We start from the raw sequence: 21,453 nt of genomic DNA, 5'->3' as shown, positions 1-21,453 counted from the left end.
CACACACACACACACACACACACAGAGTGGTAATTAAAGATTTATTTTTTTAGACAAATCGAAGAAGAATTCTCTCGAGTATTGTTTATTCATGAAAATTAATTTTGTAAGTTCTCCTGTTGTGTCATCGTGTATTTATAATACGTAAGGTGAAAAATGACGTATACTTTTTTTTATAGATTATTTCATTTATCGATTGTCGAGAATTTTAGATCGTCTCCTCGTGATTCTTCACGTGTTCATTACGTGATCTTACAAGATAATAGTTATTAATTATTTCACGTACTCGGTCAATGTCTTATCGTAAAATTATTCAACACGTGCTTACCACGAACGAACAATCCCTTTTTTCATAATTCTTTAAAATCATTATCGTTGACATTGAATTAATGTCACAGGAAGTAATGGATGAAAAATGTAGTTCCATCGGTGAATAGTATATTCGAACATAATGTATCTAATATCACGATAAGTAAATTTATTTGCATGTGTCCAATGTCAAGAGTACCCAACCAGAACTTTGTTACCCCTCCCTCTCCTCCCTATCCTTATTTCTTTTCATATTTCAAAAGTATCATCAAAGTGTTCAATTTGTCGCATACATTGTATTAAATAATTGTTCCATGGTGTACATCATTTATCATAATAACAAAAAGATATAGTGTCATCAATATTTTTTCGCTATTGTGCTTAGAGTGTTTAAAAAAAAAAGAAATTTTTATTTCTGGTATATATATAGTATTTATGATATAATAGTGTTGGTATAGTATGCTATAATATTTTCTGATATATTGGAAAATATTGTATAGGGTACGAAGGGAATATCGATTTGTAAATATTTACGTACAGATATCCTAAATATTTAAATTTAAATAAATTATTTTGATAAAACAGAGAAAGAAAGAGAAATAGAGTTGGGTTGGGAGGGGGAGGAGGGAGTTAGTACGTAGTATAAGTACGTCAATTCACATCAACAATAATGATTCAGAATATAAAGATCGTAATATTAATGTGAACTATTTAATCGTAAGAATTAAACTCATTAACATTCTTCGAGTTCGTAATGAAATATTACGATTTACGGTGAAACGCGCGTAAACGTCATTAAAATGATGTATTGGATTGACGTTATATCTTTTTATATTCCTCCTTTTATTTTTTAATCTTTTCCTTGGAAAATTTTTACGTAAACAAACTAAACATGATCTACAAGCACATGCATAAAGGATTATTATAGATATTTATGGTATAAAACGTCTTGTATTAAACGTTTTGTATTTCAGTTAAATTTGATATTCTCGAGGAAGAAGAAGAACAGAAAAAAGAGAAGTAACGTTGACGAGAGAAGTCATAGAAAATGTGGACTGTCGGATTGTTGATCAGCTTCTTTGGTCTTCTGAATATATTGCCATATGACGTCTTGGCTCAAGGTTTGTAAGACTATTAACGTTTAACGAAATTCTTGAATGAACATGTAGTTCTAAGAAAATTTCAACGTACATAGCCTTCACGCTGTAATCATAGTTGTTCTGAGTCCAATGTTTAATGGAACATCTTCGTTCCGTAGCTCGCTATTTTTATAAGAATCGATAGTAAATCAGATTTTTATTCGATTTTAAAATGCAGAATGCGTGTTGTTAACACAGTTTTTGTTCGTTAAAATAAACAAGAGAAAGAAAGAGAGAAAGCAAATAAGAAGAAGAATTAAAAAAAAAGATAATTAAAACGATTAACTCAGTCCAGAACTGTTCGCTTAAATTATTACATCTTATCGATTGGAATGAAAGTTCGAACACAGTCAAGGTTTAAGCCTTTACCTCGAAAAATCGTATTTCAACGGATAAGGTCAACCAGATTTAAAATTAGTTGCCGTTTAACTTCCATCGAAATTCCTTGAAATTATATTAATTAAAATAAAATATTTATATACAAGTTTTATAAATTACACTGAAACGTTATTCTTTCATTATCGATTATATCTTACGGAATTGATGCGTCAGATTCGTTTAACTGCATTATGGATAATATGATTTTAATGATTGTTTATAAGCTCTTGTCATTTATTCAATATTATGATAGTAATGGATTACATTTTCGAAGAAATTAATTTGTTGTTTAAGGATTATTTCTATCACGTAAGCACAACTTTAAGAAATCTTGCATAGATAATAATAATAACAATATAATAGTTACAATGATATGAGTTTATAACGATCATAGATAAAGTATATGGATGATGCATAATTTTATCAATCGACAGTTTATAAATTTTTGATTCTGATAACTTCGACATTATTGAAAAATTATAAATAAGAGATTAAAAAAATTCTTATCAATGGCAATAAAATATCTCCATTATATAAACATGTAATTATAAATTGTTTTTTTTTTAGATGGACCATCATGCGTTAATCCTTTGGGAGCGAACGGTATATGCATAAATATTAGGAAGTGTCCAATTTTGTTACAAGTTTTACAAGCACAACAACCGGAAACAATTAATTTCTTAAGATCTTCCCTATGTGGTTACGAAGGCTCTGATCCACGTGTTTGTTGTCCTAATAATGTGAACGAGAATAATAATAATGAGCCTAATAGCCAAGAAACTGAAAATACACCTTATGGTCCCCTAACTCCGCCAGTTTGTGGCATCAGTTATAAAGATAATGATAGAATTGTTAATGGTGTACCATCAACATTGGGTATGTATGTGCTTCATATTGATTATTGAAAATTCATTAATAATTAAATCAGTAAAAATTAATTATTATAAATTTTTGTAATATTATATAAAGATTAACAATTAATATAATCAGATAATATGTCATTTATTAGGTTCCTGGCCATGGATTACAGCTTTAGGATATCGCAGTAAGAAAAATCCAAATAAACCGGTATTCCTTTGCGGTGGAACTTTAATTTCTGCTCGACATGTCGTCACGGCCGGACATTGTGTTTATAATCGAAAAGATTTATATATGGCACGTCTTGGAGATTTAGATTTGGAAAGTACTGAAGATGGTGCTGAACCAATTAACGTTTTAATAGAAAATAAAATTTTACATCCGGAATACAATCCATCGAGTCATGTTAACGATATTGCTATACTCAGATTGGCGGATGAAATTCCATTTTCACGTAAGTTTTATACAATTTAGATAATTCATATATATATTTATTTATAAAATATGATTTATTGATTAGAAAGCAAGTGATGTCATGAATTAATAATATAAATTATTATGATTTAACAGGAAATATTCATCCTATTTGTTTACCAATTAGCGAACCATTACTTCATTCCAATTTTTATAATACATTCCCTTTCATTGCTGGATGGGGAGCAATTTATTTCAGTAAGCACACTTATTCATTGATTTATGTATTTATATTGTCTTTTTTTAAATTAAATATTAGATTAATTAGTGAAATATAATTACGATACTAATAGATAAACGTTTGGAAATATTTCAGATGGTCCATCGAGTAGTAAACTTTTAGAATCACAAATTCCCATAGTTAAGCAAGAAAAATGTCAAAATGCATTTAAATCTTTCTCCAATGCAATTATAGATGATCGTATTATATGCGCTGGTTATGCTGCAGGTGGAAAAGATGCATGCCAAGTAAGTAAACATATATTCATTACTATTAAAATATTTATATAGACGCAATGATTAAATATCTTGCATTTTGCATAAATAAGATTAACGTGATTATGAATAAATAATTGTTTAGGGTGACAGTGGAGGACCGTTGATGATTCCTAGTAATAACAGTTATTATCTTATTGGTGTTGTATCTTATGGATATCGATGTGCAGAACCTGGTTATCCTGGAGTTTATTCGAAAGTTTCATCTTTCCTCAATTTTATAATAGATAATCTTATATAATAATGACTATATTATAATAACATTTGAATCGTACGTTTTATACATGGTTAAGTAATAAATCGAATTTTTGAAATATCAAAATAGACACTAGTTTGTTATATATAGGATGTTCTAGTATTTTCTTTCGCAAAATTTCGTAAAAAAATAAAAAAAGGGTATAAAACAAAAATAAATATATGTCAGGAATAAGTGCAAAGAATTCGTGAAATATTTGCTGCAATTAAGGAAAATGAAGAAAAGATAAGTAATACAATAAATTCTATTTTCCGTAGATACCAGTCCTGCATTTATAATAACGGATAACATTTTGAAATTAAATTATAATTGAAATTTATAAAATTTTTTGGAAACTAAACTAGAACATTCTGTATATCGTTCGGTAATATTTTGTATTTTGTATTATTTTGCTTTATATTATTTAAATATACGCGCGTAAAAAAGCTATGCTTCGATTGGTCTAAGTCACTTCTAATGGTGAGTCATGCATTTGATAATTCTAATATCAGATATGTTACATCTACTTGCTTCTTCCTGTTACCATGTTAGATTATTATTGATATTGTTTGAAGTTAATACTAAAAATATATATGCATAATTTGTTTATAAATTAAACTATATATATTCGTGTATATTATTAAAAAATATTATCTTTTACCTTTACGTTTATTTCTTCTAAGCGGTCATAGATGTCAGGGTTGTTTAAAATGCCATTGGTAACGTTGCACGTGTTACGTTCGTTTAGTTTAAATAGGTTCACCATTCCATTGATATTAACAGCAACTGGCCATTTGCTTAGAACACGGAAGTGCGATTTTTATCGAGAATTAGTGAGAAAAATGTCTTACACTATTGTCGAAAGGGGTGCTTTGAACACGACAGATTATAGAATTTATTTCAGTAAGTTAAAAGAAAACCTAACCTTAATTCGGCTTTCGGCGTCTTAATACTAATTTGATCTTTAATCGTTAAAAGGTCGTATGGCGGGCATACCGCGTATATGCATACTTCTTTTTGCATGTCACGTATAATTACATATCTGTTTCTTGTGTTTTATTATTAAATTTTTATACTCGGTTTCTCGTCATTTTTAATTACTTTCAATTTTATTTCGTGGAACATATGACAAGTTGTAATAATTCGTAGATTTTGGGAGGGGGAATTTTGTTTTGAATATTGTTTAAAATTAAATTTATATCGAATAATTTTTGTTGTAAATATTTATCGTATTTCTTTGATATAATTATATTAATTTTTTTGTAAATATATATATATATATATATATATTTACAAAAAAATTAATATAATTATATCAAAGAAATACGATAAATATTTACAACAAAAATTATTCGATATAAATTTAATTTTAAACAATATTCAAAACAAAATTCCCCCTCCCAAAATCTACGAATTATTACAACTTGTCATATGTTCCACGAAATAAAATTGAAAGTAATTAAAAATGACGAGAAACCGAGTATAAAAATTTAATAATAAAACACAAGAAACAGATATGTAATTATACGTGACATGCAAAAAGAAGTATGCATATACGCGGTATGCCCGCCATACGACCTTTTAACGATTAAAGATCAAATTAGTATTAAGACGCCGAAAGCCGAATTAAGGTTAGGTTTTCTTTTAACTTACTGAAATAAATTCTATAATCTGTCGTGTTCAAAGCACCCCTTTCGACAATAGTGTAAGACATTTTTCTCACTAATTCTCGATAAAAATCGCACTTCCGTGTTCTAAGCAAATGGCCAGTTGCTGTTAATATCAATGGAATGGTGAACCTATTTAAACTAAACGAACGTAACACGTGCAACGTTACCAATGGCATTTTAAACAACCCTGACATCTATGACCGCTTAGAAGAAATAAACGTAAAGGTAAAAGATAATATTTTTTAATAATATACACGAATATATATAGTTTAATTTATAAACAAATTATGCATATATATTTTTAGTATTAACTTCAAACAATATCAATAATAATCTAACATGGTAACAGGAAGAAGCAAGTAGATGTAACATATCTGATATTAGAATTATCAAATGCATGACTCACCATTAGAAGTGACTTAGACCAATCGAAGCATAGCTTTTTTACGCGCGTATATTTAAATAATATAAAGCAAAATAATACAAAATACAAAATATTACCGAACGATATACAGAATGTTCTAGTTTAGTTTCCAAAAAATTTTATAAATTTCAATTATAATTTAATTTCAAAATGTTATCCGTTATTATAAATGCAGGACTGGTATCTACGGAAAATAGAATTTATTGTATTACTTATCTTTTCTTCATTTTCCTTAATTGCAGCAAATATTTCACGAATTCTTTGCACTTATTCCTGACATATATTTATTTTTGTTTTATACCCTTTTTTTATTTTTTTACGAAATTTTGCGAAAGAAAATACTAGAACATCCTATATATAACAAACTAGTGTCTATTTTGATATTTCAAAAATTCGATTTATTACTTAACCATGTATAAAACGTACGATTCAAATGTTATTATAATATAGTCATTATTATATAAGATTATCTATTATAAAATTGAGGAAAGATGAAACTTTCGAATAAACTCCAGGATAACCAGGTTCTGCACATCGATATCCATAAGATACAACACCAATAAGATAATAACTGTTATTACTAGGAATCATCAACGGTCCTCCACTGTCACCCTAAACAATTATTTATTCATAATCACGTTAATCTTATTTATGCAAAATGCAAGATATTTAATCATTGCGTCTATATAAATATTTTAATAGTAATGAATATATGTTTACTTACTTGGCATGCATCTTTTCCACCTGCAGCATAACCAGCGCATATAATACGATCATCTATAATTGCATTGGAGAAAGATTTAAATGCATTTTGACATTTTTCTTGCTTAACTATGGGAATTTGTGATTCTAAAAGTTTACTACTCGATGGACCATCTGAAATATTTCCAAACGTTTATCTATTAGTATCGTAATTATATTTCACTAATTAATCTAATATTTAATTTAAAAAAAGACAATATAAATACATAAATCAATGAATAAGTGTGCTTACTGAAATAAATTGCTCCCCATCCAGCAATGAAAGGGAATGTATTATAAAAATTGGAATGAAGTAATGGTTCGCTAATTGGTAAACAAATAGGATGAATATTTCCTGTTAAATCATAATAATTTATATTATTAATTCATGACATCACTTGCTTTCTAATCAATAAATCATATTTTATAAATAAATATATATATGAATTATCTAAATTGTATAAAACTTACGTGAAAATGGAATTTCATCCGCCAATCTGAGTATAGCAATATCGTTAACATGACTCGATGGATTGTATTCCGGATGTAAAATTTTATTTTCTATTAAAACGTTAATTGGTTCAGCACCATCTTCAGTACTTTCCAAATCTAAATCTCCAAGACGTGCCATATATAAATCTTTTCGATTATAAACACAATGTCCGGCCGTGACGACATGTCGAGCAGAAATTAAAGTTCCACCGCAAAGGAATACCGGTTTATTTGGATTTTTCTTACTGCGATATCCTAAAGCTGTAATCCATGGCCAGGAACCTAATAAATGACATATTATCTGATTATATTAATTGTTAATCTTTATATAATATTACAAAAATTTATAATAATTAATTTTTACTGATTTAATTATTAATGAATTTTCAATAATCAATATGAAGCACATACATACCCAATGTTGATGGTACACCATTAACAATTCTATCATTATCTTTATAACTGATGCCACAAACTGGCGGAGTTAGGGGACCATAAGGTGTATTTTCAGTTTCTTGGCTATTAGGCTCATTATTATTATTCTCGTTCACATTATTAGGACAACAAACACGTGGATCAGAGCCTTCGTAACCACATAGGGAAGATCTTAAGAAATTAATTGTTTCCGGTTGTTGTGCTTGTAAAACTTGTAACAAAATTGGACACTTCCTAATATTTATGCATATACCGTTCGCTCCCAAAGGATTAACGCATGATGGTCCATCTAAAAAAAAAACAATTTATAATTACATGTTTATATAATGGAGATATTTTATTGCCATTGATAAGAATTTTTTTAATCTCTTATTTATAATTTTTCAATAATGTCGAAGTTATCAGAATCAAAAATTTATAAACTGTCGATTGATAAAATTATGCATCATCCATATACTTTATCTATGATCGTTATAAACTCATATCATTGTAACTATTATATTGTTATTATTATTATCTATGCAAGATTTCTTAAAGTTGTGCTTACGTGATAGAAATAATCCTTAAACAACAAATTAATTTCTTCGAAAATGTAATCCATTACTATCATAATATTGAATAAATGACAAGAGCTTATAAACAATCATTAAAATCATATTATCCATAATGCAGTTAAACGAATCTGACGCATCAATTCCGTAAGATATAATCGATAATGAAAGAATAACGTTTCAGTGTAATTTATAAAACTTGTATATAAATATTTTATTTTAATTAATATAATTTCAAGGAATTTCGATGGAAGTTAAACGGCAACTAATTTTAAATCTGGTTGACCTTATCCGTTGAAATACGATTTTTCGAGGTAAAGGCTTAAACCTTGACTGTGTTCGAACTTTCATTCCAATCGATAAGATGTAATAATTTAAGCGAACAGTTCTGGACTGAGTTAATCGTTTTAATTATCTTTTTTTTTAATTCTTCTTCTTATTTGCTTTCTCTCTTTCTTTCTCTTGTTTATTTTAACGAACAAAAACTGTGTTAACAACACGCATTCTGCATTTTAAAATCGAATAAAAATCTGATTTACTATCGATTCTTATAAAAATAGCGAGCTACGGAACGAAGATGTTCCATTAAACATTGGACTCAGAACAACTATGATTACAGCGTGAAGGCTATGTACGTTGAAATTTTCTTAGAACTACATGTTCATTCAAGAATTTCGTTAAACGTTAATAGTCTTACAAACCTTGAGCCAAGACGTCATATGGCAATATATTCAGAAGACCAAAGAAGCTGATCAACAATCCGACAGTCCACATTTTCTATGACTTCTCTCGTCAACGTTACTTCTCTTTTTTCTGTTCTTCTTCTTCCTCGAGAATATCAAATTTAACTGAAATACAAAACGTTTAATACAAGACGTTTTATACCATAAATATCTATAATAATCCTTTATGCATGTGCTTGTAGATCATGTTTAGTTTGTTTACGTAAAAATTTTCCAAGGAAAAGATTAAAAAATAAAAGGAGGAATATAAAAAGATATAACGTCAATCCAATACATCATTTTAATGACGTTTACGCGCGTTTCACCGTAAATCGTAATATTTCATTACGAACTCGAAGAATGTTAATGAGTTTAATTCTTACGATTAAATAGTTCACATTAATATTACGATCTTTATATTCTGAATCATTATTGTTGATGTGAATTGACGTACTTATACTACGTACTAACTCCCTCCTCCCCCTCCCAACCCAACTCTATTTCTCTTTCTTTCTCTGTTTTATCAAAATAATTTATTTAAATTTAAATATTTAGGATATCTGTACGTAAATATTTACAAATCGATATTCCCTTCGTACCCTATACAATATTTTCCAATATATCAGAAAATATTATAGCATACTATACCAACACTATTATATCATAAATACTATATATATACCAGAAATAAAAATTTCTTTTTTTTTTAAACACTCTAAGCACAATAGCGAAAAAATATTGATGACACTATATCTTTTTGTTATTATGATAAATGATGTACACCATGGAACAATTATTTAATACAATGTATGCGACAAATTGAACACTTTGATGATACTTTTGAAATATGAAAAGAAATAAGGATAGGGAGGAGAGGGAGGGGTAACAAAGTTCTGGTTGGGTACTCTTGACATTGGACACATGCAAATAAATTTACTTATCGTGATATTAGATACATTATGTTCGAATATACTATTCACCGATGGAACTACATTTTTCATCCATTACTTCCTGTGACATTAATTCAATGTCAACGATAATGATTTTAAAGAATTATGAAAAAAGGGATTGTTCGTTCGTGGTAAGCACGTGTTGAATAATTTTACGATAAGACATTGACCGAGTACGTGAAATAATTAATAACTATTATCTTGTAAGATCACGTAATGAACACGTGAAGAATCACGAGGAGACGATCTAAAATTCTCGACAATCGATAAATGAAATAATCTATAAAAAAAAGTATACGTCATTTTTCACCTTACGTATTATAAATACACGATGACACAACAGGAGAACTTACAAAATTAATTTTCATGAATAAACAATACTCGAGAGAATTCTTCTTCGATTTGTCTAAAAAAATAAATCTTTAATTACCACTCTGTGTGTGTGTGTGTGTGTGTGTGTGCGTGCATGTGTATGTGTATATGTTTGCAGAAGAACAAATCACGCGATTTTTAACGAAGAAAAATACAAAATGAGATATGAAAAAATAAGAAAAAAAAGAAACGGTAAAGATGGTCTCACTCACGAATAACTAACTTAAGACGAGAAGTAACGTTCTGCGTTGTATACGTCGTTGATGCTGCTAAGAGACTGTGTGATGTCACGGTAACATTCTCTTTATATCCGATGAGAAGAATAGTTATATCACACTAATACTATCGGTTGTTGCACTACATATTTATTTTTTTCTTCGTACTAAAATGTAAATTTTCTCACCGTACAATACAGTTATTCGTTATCTTTCAAACGATCGAAATGATTAATGAAGCTAATGGAATATGTAAAAATAATTATATTTATACTAATAATTATTCATTTTCAATGGGAATACATCAATTATACATATAATAGATAAACATATATAATACGCAACGTCTATACAATATTATTCATTCATATTTTTGTATAATTCTACAAATTATTTATCATTCTATATTTAAAATAATATTGTTTTTTATTTTGTTCTTCTTCTTTCATTTTTGCTGCGACTTAAGATTGTAGTCAATTAAATTATGTATATTTATAGATTTATTTGTAACGAATTATTAATAGAAATTTTTAATTAAAGATTTAAAATGATATAAACGAATGAAATGCCCTACTACTCGAAATTCAAGTGCTGTGTTTCCCGCGCTGACTCATGGGAGAATATCATTGAGGTAATTATCCCAACCTTCGGTAAAATACTTTTTAAAGTGTCCTTGATTTGAAACAAATATTATTTGAATTTCCATCTAGAGTAAATAACAAAACCCCTGGAATATACGATAATTACGATACAGATTAAATTCTATGATATTCGTTGATACAATATTTTATTACATATGCAACTATTGAACATACATATAAACATATATATATATATATATACAGGGTGGTTCAGTAACTATTAGTACTTAAATATTTCCGTTATTCGTTATAATATAGAAAAATGTTATATTCAAAACTTACATGGCATAAAGGGGGACATAAGGTAGTGTAAATATTTATTACGTGGGTGGAGATCTATGAAAGTTTTTAAGGTCACCTTGATTTTTTTAAATGGATTCATATGTTTTTTTTCCATAGCGTAATAGTAGATCATGAGCGGAGTACAACGACGTATGACTCAAGGACATGCAAGTTCATGCAAGGTCATCTAAGGTAGCATTGCATCAATGCCAACGGCAATAATTTCGAACATTTATTGTAAATTAAAGCCTCATTAATAATAGAAATTCGAAAGCTATAATTATTATTTATCTTGCAAATATTAATCTTCTATATTATAACGAATAACAGAGATATTTAAATGCTAACAGTTAGTGGATCATCCTGTATACATATTTATGCAATTATTCTAAATTAGGTTCTATCCTGCACTAGCAATGTTTCCTTATTTTTGTAAAATCTAACAATAATTACATATATATATATATGATACCTAACGTAGCACATACGTCGCCGTATTTGTTTCTATTAAAATTATATTTTTTGACATGTTTTTTAAAACAGAGTTATACATTTATAAAACATAGGTATTAAAAAAGAAACAAAAATTCTCCCTTAATGTTAAATTATTTTTATTTATTTTAACACATTAATTTAATTTAACAATTATTTGTTTTTATCACAACAATGCCAAATATTTTAACGTTATTATTTTTAATTTCAATAAAATGAAATAAAAAATTTACTGAATTAAAAAATAATATATATAACATTTAATTGTATATATATATTTAAATTTTATTAGGTATCCAATTAAATACATACAATTATTGTTAATATGTTGAATATGGCGCATATTTGAACTCGCATTGATTGGAGGCTTATAACTTAAATAACGCGCGATTGGACAAACACGTTAGAAAGCGCCAATCATTGACAATTATTAAATAAATACAAAATTAAAATTGCTTAAACATAAAACAATAATTCTCTACAATAAAAATAATATCTTGACTTCTTAAACTATGATATATAATTAATAATAAAATATATAAACATATTATAATTATTAATATGTAATAATAATGTAATCGTTGATTAAAATCGTACAAAATAAATTTAGCGAAATTCAAATATTCCTTCTAAATATAATTATATCGAAGAAATATTGCAAATATTCGATATCGATATATCGAACAATGATATAGAAAAGGAAATGTAAGGAAAAAGAAAAAAGAAGAGTAATGCGTTCGGTAACGCACTACATTATAAAATCTTCTGGATGGACCAATGGGAACATTAGATAAGAACTTGTTACATTTAAATACGAACGATTGGTAGAAAATCGTGTTGACATCCATCTACCATGGAGATGCACTCTCGTATTACCAACAATTGACCGAATGGATCCACTTTGAAATTTAATCATAATCAAACTAAAATGTATTTTATTGAAAAAAATATTAAATCTGAATAGTAGCTACTATCACAATGTTTAAATTAAGATATTCGTTAGTTTTTCTTTCGATAGATATAATGCAGACCGTAAATTACGAAAAAGAGTGTCAAGTCGGTGTAGGAATGTGGCACTTCAAAATGGCTGCCAGTCACTTTAGTAATTTACGGCTCTATCTTTCTTTGTTATCGCTTGTATAATTAAAACGGTGGATCGATAAAGAGATTATTTGAATTTATTTAAAAATAGTGTATCATACGTTAAACAGGCACGATATACTCTCCTAATGGATATTAGATATACGTGAGAACGTAATATGCTCAGGAATCACATTCTCGTCACCATTGCTTTTAAAAAGAAACTTTACATGAAGAATTTTATTGGCAAAACACATTAATTGTGTATTAAATAAAGTGTTACAAAATAATAGATTGTATTTAAGAAAGATTTCTAATCGGTTAAATAACTCCTATGCAGAATAGGTTAAACATTGAGATGATGGGTCCTATCATGTACGAGAATACGAAAAGCAGCAGCATTTCTTGAACATTTTGTGTACACTGATGTCTAACTATAGTTATTGCAATTTCATACATAAAACATGCACGAAATTGTAATACAATCGATGGTATATAACAAAGCTGATCATTTTATTTTATATCAGTAACAAGTTTTGCCATCAATTATCAATTTACAGACTATTATCATAATACTCTTATATTCTTCTATATAAATTATTAAAAAAAAACACATATACTTTTAATGTGACATTATTGCAAGTGAAGTATTTTCATAATACAGTGTTGCTTGCATCCAACCTTTTGTGTATTGTGGATCACCAAACTTTGTATCGTTTCTACTACCATGACAGCCCTGAGTGTTTGTGCAAAAGTACATTAAAACATCTATCTATATTGTTCTGTAAGCATTATTCTTTATTATTATTTATTTATTTTATTATCTTATATATTAATATTATTCTACATATATATATCAAGATCATGTTTGCAATATAAATATATTTAATAATTAAAAGTATAATCTAATGAAGTACATTAACACATTTGCTACCAGTGTCACATATCTGTGATGCATCAATTTCCATTAAGAACCCACTGTCACACATTTATGATCACAATAATCAATGTGAAAAATAAGTTCAGGGCTGTGATTTCTTTTTTGTGACATGGTAGTGAACGTATTCTTAAATTGTAGTATCTCATCAGTCTTAAATACATAATGTCAAATTTGAATAAGACTGAGTATATTATATACAAAATAATTGACATATTAATGGTAGTAGTAATGCATTATGTATAATAATAAAATATTTTAATTATAGATATATATATATATGCCCCAGCCAGATTAAAGCTAGGTCCCTAAGGACCTAGCATGGGCCACTATGAATCCTCCTGTGGTCAGCAAATCGAGCACTCGTGGCTCTGGATACCATCAAAAAGCACTAGCTGAAATCCGCAACTCTTTACTACCATTCGCTAATATTGGAGGAGCAGGAGAAGTTGGTTCCAGCGCAGCAAGTACTATATCAACTTTATCCACAACTAGTGGTATCAGTTCGGCATCAGGTCTCAGTGGTCTTTCTACTGCATCTGGGTGCACGGATAAACCTGATCAACGTCAGGCAATAGCACAGTTATTAGCCATGGGATACTCAGAGGTATGATTGTTTTATTAATTAATCATTATTAGTATCATGGTGGTATTATTTTATTATATTATTATATTTCAGTGTCTATTTATTAAATGATTTTATTTAACTTTTTGATTAATGTTAATATAATCTTTTTTAGCTAAATATAAATAATATAATACTAAAAAATTTGTTTCTACATTATATTTGATTATATTAATTCGATATGCAGGAAATAGGGTTACGTGCCCTGAAACTCGCAGGATGGCGCTTAGATGGAGCAATAGAGTTTTTAAAACAAGCACAAGGAGAATCTCTTAATGGCCTTGGTAAACTTAATACCAAGCTGATAAGAAAACCAAGTTTAGAAAGGGAGCTAAGTCTCCAAAGAGGAAGTCCTGCATTAGATAGTGGTGCAGGAAGTTCACGATCTGACAGTCCACGTTTGACGGAACTTAGTCCACATCCACAATTAAGTCGACAATATTCACCAAGCAATTTTATAGAACGGGAACCACCTCCACCACCTCCCCCAAGATGTAGCTCTACACCACCACCGCCACCGCCACCTCATGCTCCATATAGTCAACCAAATGTACCAAGTAATATGCAGCAAATGCTCAAGCGAATGTCTCCTGCTGCAGTTGTACCAACACGACCCCCTCCATCGGCACCTGGTAATTCTGGATCTACATCTGGGTCAGGAAATCCACCTCAAAGGGGTACAAGCCCTGTGGCGTCATCTAATAATAATACTAACAGCCGCCAACCAATGATTGTACAAAATGGTCCGCAAGTACAGCAGCAATTATCACAACAAATGCAAGCACTCAGTATCTATCAATCATGCGATAGAAATTCTAGTGCACAGGTTGAACCTCCACCTCCTTATCCGATAGTCCCTTCGTCATCTTCTGGTCCTGTTCAACCACCATCTTACAGTACTTCTATGCAAAATAGACAAAGTCCCACACAATCACAACAGGATTATAGGAAAAGTCCGTCATCTGGTATATACTCTGGTCCAACATCAGCTGGATCACCAAGTCCTATTACTGTGTCCACTATATCTCCGAGTACTCAAGCATCCATGGCTAGACCTACACCATTACAGGCTTGGGGAGCACGTCAAGCTAAAACTCAACCACCTATTATTATGCAATCTGTTAAAAGTACTCAAGTACAAAAACCTGTTTTACAAACAGCCATTGCTCCAACGTCCCCTCAACCAATTTGTACAACTAGTAATACACCGCCACCTCCACCATCTTATGCTTCATCAATTCAACAGAAACAACAACAACAACAACCACCACCAGCATATCCTCCTGTTAATAATACTGGTACTGCACCATCGAGTTCTGTAAGTGTAGGTGTTTCAGTAGGTGTACCAACAACGGAACCTCCTAGTTATGCTACAACGATGCAAGTATTAGCAGCACAACGTGGCATACATCATCCACTTCCTCCCCCACCTTATGGAACAGCCAATGATGATACATCTGGGATTTCTACAGTAGAAAGTAGTTCAGGGCCTCGATCTTCTCCAATTGCTAATCATCCTCCATTACAAAGAAAATATTCACCGGTGGACAATTGTTCTCATTCAGTGGAGACACCACCTTTACCTCCAGTAGCATCAACTTCTGTATCTTCGAGAAATAATAATAATCACTCATCTTTACCAGATGGAAATGGAGGAAAGGGAGGTAGTGCGCCGTCATCTTATAAAATTAAACATCAATCTCCTATTCCTGAAAGAAAACATATGAGTAAAGAAAAAGAAGAAGAACGTAGGGATTGTAAGGTTCGTAATTATTCTCCTCAAGCGTTCAAATTTTTTATGGAGCAACATGTTGAAAATGTACTGAAATCTCATAAACAACGCTTGTATCGACGTCTTCAATTAGAAACAGAAATGGCTAAAATAGGCCTAAGTTCGGAAGCACAGTGCCAAATGAGGAAGATGTTATCCCAAAAGGAATCTAATTACATTAGATTGAAACGTGCAAAAATGGACAAATCTATGTTCACTAAAATAAAACCTATTGGTGTTGGTGCTTTTGGAGAGGTAACGCTCGTGAGAAAGCTTGATACTAATCAATTTTATGCAATGAAGACATTACGTAAAGCTGATGTACTGAATAGAAACCAAGTAGCTCATGTTAAAGCAGAACGTGATATTCTAGCAGAAGCTGATAATGAATGGGTCGTCAAATTATACTATTCGTTTCAAGACAAGGATAATCTATATTTTGTGATGGACTATATACCAGGAGGAGACTTAATGTCTTTGCTTATTAAATTTGGTATTTTTAAAGAACCATTAGCAAGGTTTTATATTGCTGAACTTACGTGTGCAGTTGAAAGTGTTCACAAAATGGGATTCATTCACAGAGACATTAAACCAGATAATATTTTAATTGATCGCGACGGACATATTAAATTGACAGACTTTGGACTCTGTACAGGATTTCGCTGGACTCACAATTCTAAATATTACCAGCAAAATGGTAAACATTATTTATTTATCTTATAAAAAAAATTGAAATTGTAGTATTATTATAGCTGAAACTTTATTTTTTTAAAAAAGATAATTAACGTGTTAAATGCCATGTCAGATAGTATACTTTGCATTCAGGTCACGCCAATCAGCACTGACTGACATTCTTTTGTTTTTCTACATCTGACGATTTATTATGGCCTGAACAAAAAAGTTAAAAAACTCAACGCGTTAATTGAATGTTTTATAATCAATCAATAGGTCATGGTAAACAAGATTCAATGGATCCAGCCGACGACTGGAACAACGAGTGTCGCTGTATTCAATTAAAACCACTGGAACGCAGGAGACACAGAGAACATCAAAGATGTTTGGCACATTCGTTAGTTGGGACACCAAATTATATTGCGCCAGAAGTATTGCAACGCACAGGATATACTCAGTTGTGTGACTGGTGGAGTGTAGGTGTAATTTTATATGAGATGCTAGTTGGTTCTCCACCTTTTCTTGCCAATACACCAGCTGAAACTCAATACAAGGTTGGTCAAATGCATATTAACTATCTATCTCTATTAAACTATACAAAAATAATCTTATCTTTGTATATTACTATGTATTGTATGTTTGCAGGTCATTAATTGGGAGACCACTCTTCATATCCCTAAACAAGCTAATCTATCACCTGAAGGTATGGATTTAATATTAAAACTTTGCGTTGGGGCGGATCGTCGATTAGGTAAAAATGCGGATGAAGTCAAGAGTCATCCATTTTTTGCAAATATTGATTTTGAAAAAGGACTACGTCGACAGGTAGCACCTCACATACCTCGCATACAATATCCTACAGATACAAGTAATTTTGATCCTGTGGATCCTGACAAGTTAAGAAATTCTGAATCCTCAGATTCTAATAAGTCAGACGAATTGTTAGACAATGGGAAACCATTTCATGGTTTCTTTGAATTCACATTTAGGCGCTTTTTTGACGATGGTGGTGGCCCCGCGTATCCTAGTCGAATAAGTTTGGATGATAATGATAATCAAGGTCCTGTTTACGTATGACAATAGGCTAGTAAAGAACGAGAAAATAACACAAAGAATCATAAATCTCGTCAGATATCAAAATTATTGATGTCATTTTAAACTGCAAACAGTATCATATTATTTCTAAACATTTTTCCAGCATTGTGTGGTAAACTAAATTGCACCAAATCGCAATTTCGTTTTTCTTTTTATTTTCAACTTATACAATTATCAATACGAACGTACCGTTACTATATAGTTAGGAAAAATACGCGTACTACACTAGTGTATTTTTTTTTCTACTTTCTTTTTTCTCTTTTAGTTTTCTTTCTTTTTTCTTGTTTTCTTTTTTTTTACTATCACAGATTTTTATACTTTATAACCGATTACAATTGTTTTTCATGCTTTGTTAGCGCGAATGTACTTCTCGAGAATGGTACTACATTTGATTTAAATCATGAAACTTTCACATATCCGCAAAACTGTCCACTATACATTTTTGTGTTCAACGGAATTTAAAATTACAATGAATAGGCATTTAACGTAAAACAATACCACATAAAAATGTTTTGTATTTTCATTGCGTCTCAAATAGTGCCCTATATATAATAATATAAATACGAATTGAGTGATCAGGATCATATTTTCTATTCCATAAAGTGCGATTATAACAATATAATTAAGAAAGAAAAAAACAAAGAGGTAGGGTATAACTTTAATGGCACAAGTTTTATCGGCTTACCTCGATGACCGATTATTATAATAGATACGAAGAAAGGGGTAGAAATAAAATGATTAATGGCTAGGCAATATATTCTCACAAGGCATGTTTTTTTTGCTAATAATATTTTGCTTGCCATTTATTTTCATTTAGATTGGCTTCATATCAGAAAGTACGTGTTTAGTACATTTCAACGAGTACTGTGATATTGCAGATAATAATAAGATTTATGCGGCTTTTAAATATATTGGTCCTATTTAACATTTTCTTTTATATCAAATGCTATGTCGAATATAATTATAAATAATAATGATTATAATGATGATGATGTTGATGATGATGATGTTGATGATGATGATGATGATGATGATGATGATGATGATGATGATGATGTTGATGTTGATGATGATGATGATGATGATGATGATGATGATGATGATGATGTTGATGTTGATGATGATGATGATGATGATGATGACGATGATGATGATGATGACGATGATGATGACGATGATGATGATGATGATGATGATGATGATGATGATAATAATAATTACAATTATCATTAAACTATTAATTATTATATACTATATAGATTTGTGAATGGATGTAATGTGTTCATTGCTTATTATTATGCAGCTTTTAATTGTCTAAATAATTTTTTTAAATATCTTCTTCACATACGCTAAGAAATATTGTTGATGAATTGTTACACGATATAGATTACATACATATTCTTTTTTTTTTTTTAAACCTAATCCCCGAGATATATATATATATGTTTTTTCGGCATTATCTTTATTTTAAAAAAGAAATTAAATTTAAAACGTCGTATATGTTATATCACGCACGATGAAACTTTGAAATCGAATTGTAAAAAGAAAAAAGGGGTAACTCGATTTTTGTAAAATATTTATAACTAATATTTTCGTTGCTTGCTAAGTATCATTTTGTTCTTGTAGTCAAGTTGCCATTGTTTATAAAGAAAAGAAAAAAAGATAAAAGAAAACATTTTTACATAAAGAATGTTAATAATAGAAAGAAAAAAAGAAAGATACAAAAAAACTTGTATATATGTATGTATATATATATTATTGTATCAAATGATTTATTATAATCATTGTCTTATCGAAAGTGAGTCCAAAATCAGATATATTTTGTTATCTATTTCTCTGAAGCTGCAAAAACCAATATTATTTATGTAATGGCAATGGTGTACCTTACAGCATTAAAAAGTGCCTTCATTCAAACAATCTTGTATACAGGATTAAAAATCTATTCAAAATCTTTTGCTCTCTCTCTCTCTCTCTCTCTCTCTCTCTCTCTCTCTCTCTCTNCTCTCTCTCTCTCTCTCTCTCTCTCTCTCTCTCTCTCTCTCTCTCTTTCTCTTTCTCTGTCTCTGTTTCTGTCTCTCTCTCTTTTTCTTCTGACTGCCGTTTTCATCCTGTCTTCCAACACATCAGCGTATAAAATTAATATTTAAAATTGAAAAATAATTATCAAAACTTTTTTTTTTATATAGATTATACGACACACACAAAATATAATGGAATATTTTGAAACGATTAGAATTATAACGGAATAATTGATTAATCGAATAGTAGAAGCAATATTAAAATTTAATTATTGCATTACTTGACTGTTGGAAGTGGAGCAGTGTACTAACATTGTATGTACTATGTACAAAGCTAAGACTAAACACTTATCCATACTAATTCATTACTGAAGAAAAAAAACGAACTACATCTTCGTTAATAGTGCCTTTTAAATATTACAAAAAATAACGTCATTTGTGTTATTTTTTTAATATCCTTCGTACTACAATCTATTTTTTCGAACATTAAAATGTAATAGTAATTACGAAAAGTTTTTCTCTATATCGTACATTCTATTGCCATAATTAAAATAGATAGTTTAAAAAAAAGTCAAAAATTGATATATAATTTTATCAATAATATTTTTGTGTTTTTGGCATTATTAAGAATAGACAATTTTAAAACTGTTCATGTAATAAATTGTGTATCTCGAAAATATTAGAATGAAAAAAAAAGGAATGCAATAATACATTATATCTGAAAAAAAACTACATTTTGTTTTGAATTTATACTCTGTACTTGTGAAAAAGAAAAAAATTAAATTGTAGATTAAGTATAAACGAGAGAATTATTATTTTAAATTCAAATTATTTAAATGATACCAAAATTGTTTTGAACTGAAGTAGAAGTAATCTAATATGTAAATAATTTAATTGTTCTTATTTATTCGATAATTATGGATCAGTGTTAAGTCTATTGAGATAAAAAAATACACAGTACTGTAATCTCTTTTCTAACGCTGTAAAGGTAAGACATATTTATTTAGAAATTGTAGAAAACGATTATTATCGTTAGCAAAAAATTGACGATAACATTATGAATTATTTCGATTATCAGTTTTTGAAAATTGGTGATATATTCGTTATTAATATTTATACATAAATTTATATATGTATATATAAATTTATACTCCTGGTCTTAAAATTAGAATATTTATTTTTTTTTAATAAAACATATCGATTAAGTAAAATGAATGAAAATTTGCAGGTAATACGAAAGTCGATTTTTGTACATCATATCTCTCATAAATAATGGATACCAAAGGGATTCACTACTACTATCATAAAATTAAATCTTTGTATACTACTACCTTGCATTATATTGTTTATTTCTGCTACGTATATATATATATATATACA

General features: G+C 29.3%; 3 protein-coding genes across 6 annotated transcripts; 2 read left to right on the top strand and 1 right to left on the bottom strand.

The window, feature by feature from the left end:
- The first annotated feature begins 1,283 nt into the window (after positions 1 to 1,283).
- On the top strand, positions 1,284 to 4,334 carry LOC106792312 (venom protease-like). Its single transcript, XM_014758654.1, has 6 exons — positions 1,284 to 1,430; positions 2,394 to 2,702; positions 2,836 to 3,138; positions 3,255 to 3,356; positions 3,475 to 3,626; positions 3,739 to 4,334. The coding sequence occupies exons 1-6, from the start codon at positions 1,358 to 1,360 to the stop codon at positions 3,892 to 3,894; spliced, it is 1,095 nt and encodes a 364-aa protein (XP_014614140.1). The 5' UTR covers positions 1,284 to 1,357; the 3' UTR covers positions 3,895 to 4,334.
- Positions 4,335 to 5,998: 1,664 nt separating this feature from the next.
- On the bottom strand, positions 5,999 to 10,554 carry LOC106792310 (venom protease-like). 3 transcript variants are annotated; one of them, XM_014758649.1, is made up of 8 exons: positions 10,458 to 10,528; positions 10,227 to 10,279; positions 8,903 to 9,049; positions 7,631 to 7,939; positions 7,195 to 7,497; positions 6,977 to 7,078; positions 6,707 to 6,858; positions 5,999 to 6,594 (listed from the first exon to the last, which is right to left on the bottom strand). In XM_014758649.1, exons 3-8 carry the CDS (start codon positions 8,973 to 8,975, stop codon positions 6,439 to 6,441), a joined length of 1,095 nt encoding a protein of 364 aa, XP_014614135.1. In that variant the 5' UTR covers positions 8,976 to 9,049; positions 10,227 to 10,279; positions 10,458 to 10,528; the 3' UTR covers positions 5,999 to 6,438. The 3 variants fall into 3 exon arrangements, with proteins under 3 accessions (XP_014614135.1, XP_014614134.1, XP_014614136.1); XM_014758648.1 differs by lacking the exon at positions 10,227 to 10,279 and having other exon boundaries at positions 10,458 to 10,554; XM_014758650.1 differs by lacking the exon at positions 10,227 to 10,279 and having other exon boundaries at positions 10,469 to 10,540.
- Positions 10,555 to 12,723: 2,169 nt separating this feature from the next.
- Positions 12,724 to 19,007, top strand: LOC106792309 (serine/threonine-protein kinase Warts). Of its 2 annotated transcripts, XM_014758647.1 has the most exons (6): positions 12,724 to 13,446; positions 13,620 to 13,739; positions 14,161 to 14,499; positions 14,705 to 16,985; positions 17,237 to 17,514; positions 17,606 to 19,007. In XM_014758647.1, exons 3-6 carry the CDS (start codon positions 14,224 to 14,226, stop codon positions 18,035 to 18,037), a joined length of 3,267 nt encoding a protein of 1,088 aa, XP_014614133.1. In that variant the 5' UTR covers positions 12,724 to 13,446; positions 13,620 to 13,739; positions 14,161 to 14,223; the 3' UTR covers positions 18,038 to 19,007. The 2 variants fall into 2 exon arrangements, with proteins under 2 accessions (XP_014614133.1, XP_014614132.1); XM_014758646.1 differs by having other exon boundaries at positions 12,724 to 13,739.
- The last annotated feature ends 2,446 nt before the right edge of the window (positions 19,008 to 21,453 follow it).

This window comes from Polistes canadensis, unplaced genomic scaffold (genome assembly GCF_001313835.1).
Source record: "Polistes canadensis isolate GaletaPanama2010 unplaced genomic scaffold, ASM131383v1 scaffold_404, whole genome shotgun sequence".
Taxonomy (NCBI): domain Eukaryota; kingdom Metazoa; phylum Arthropoda; class Insecta; order Hymenoptera; family Vespidae; genus Polistes; species Polistes canadensis.
The sequence above is the reverse complement of the archived record's forward strand: the minus strand, read 5'-3'. Positions and strand labels throughout refer to the sequence as shown.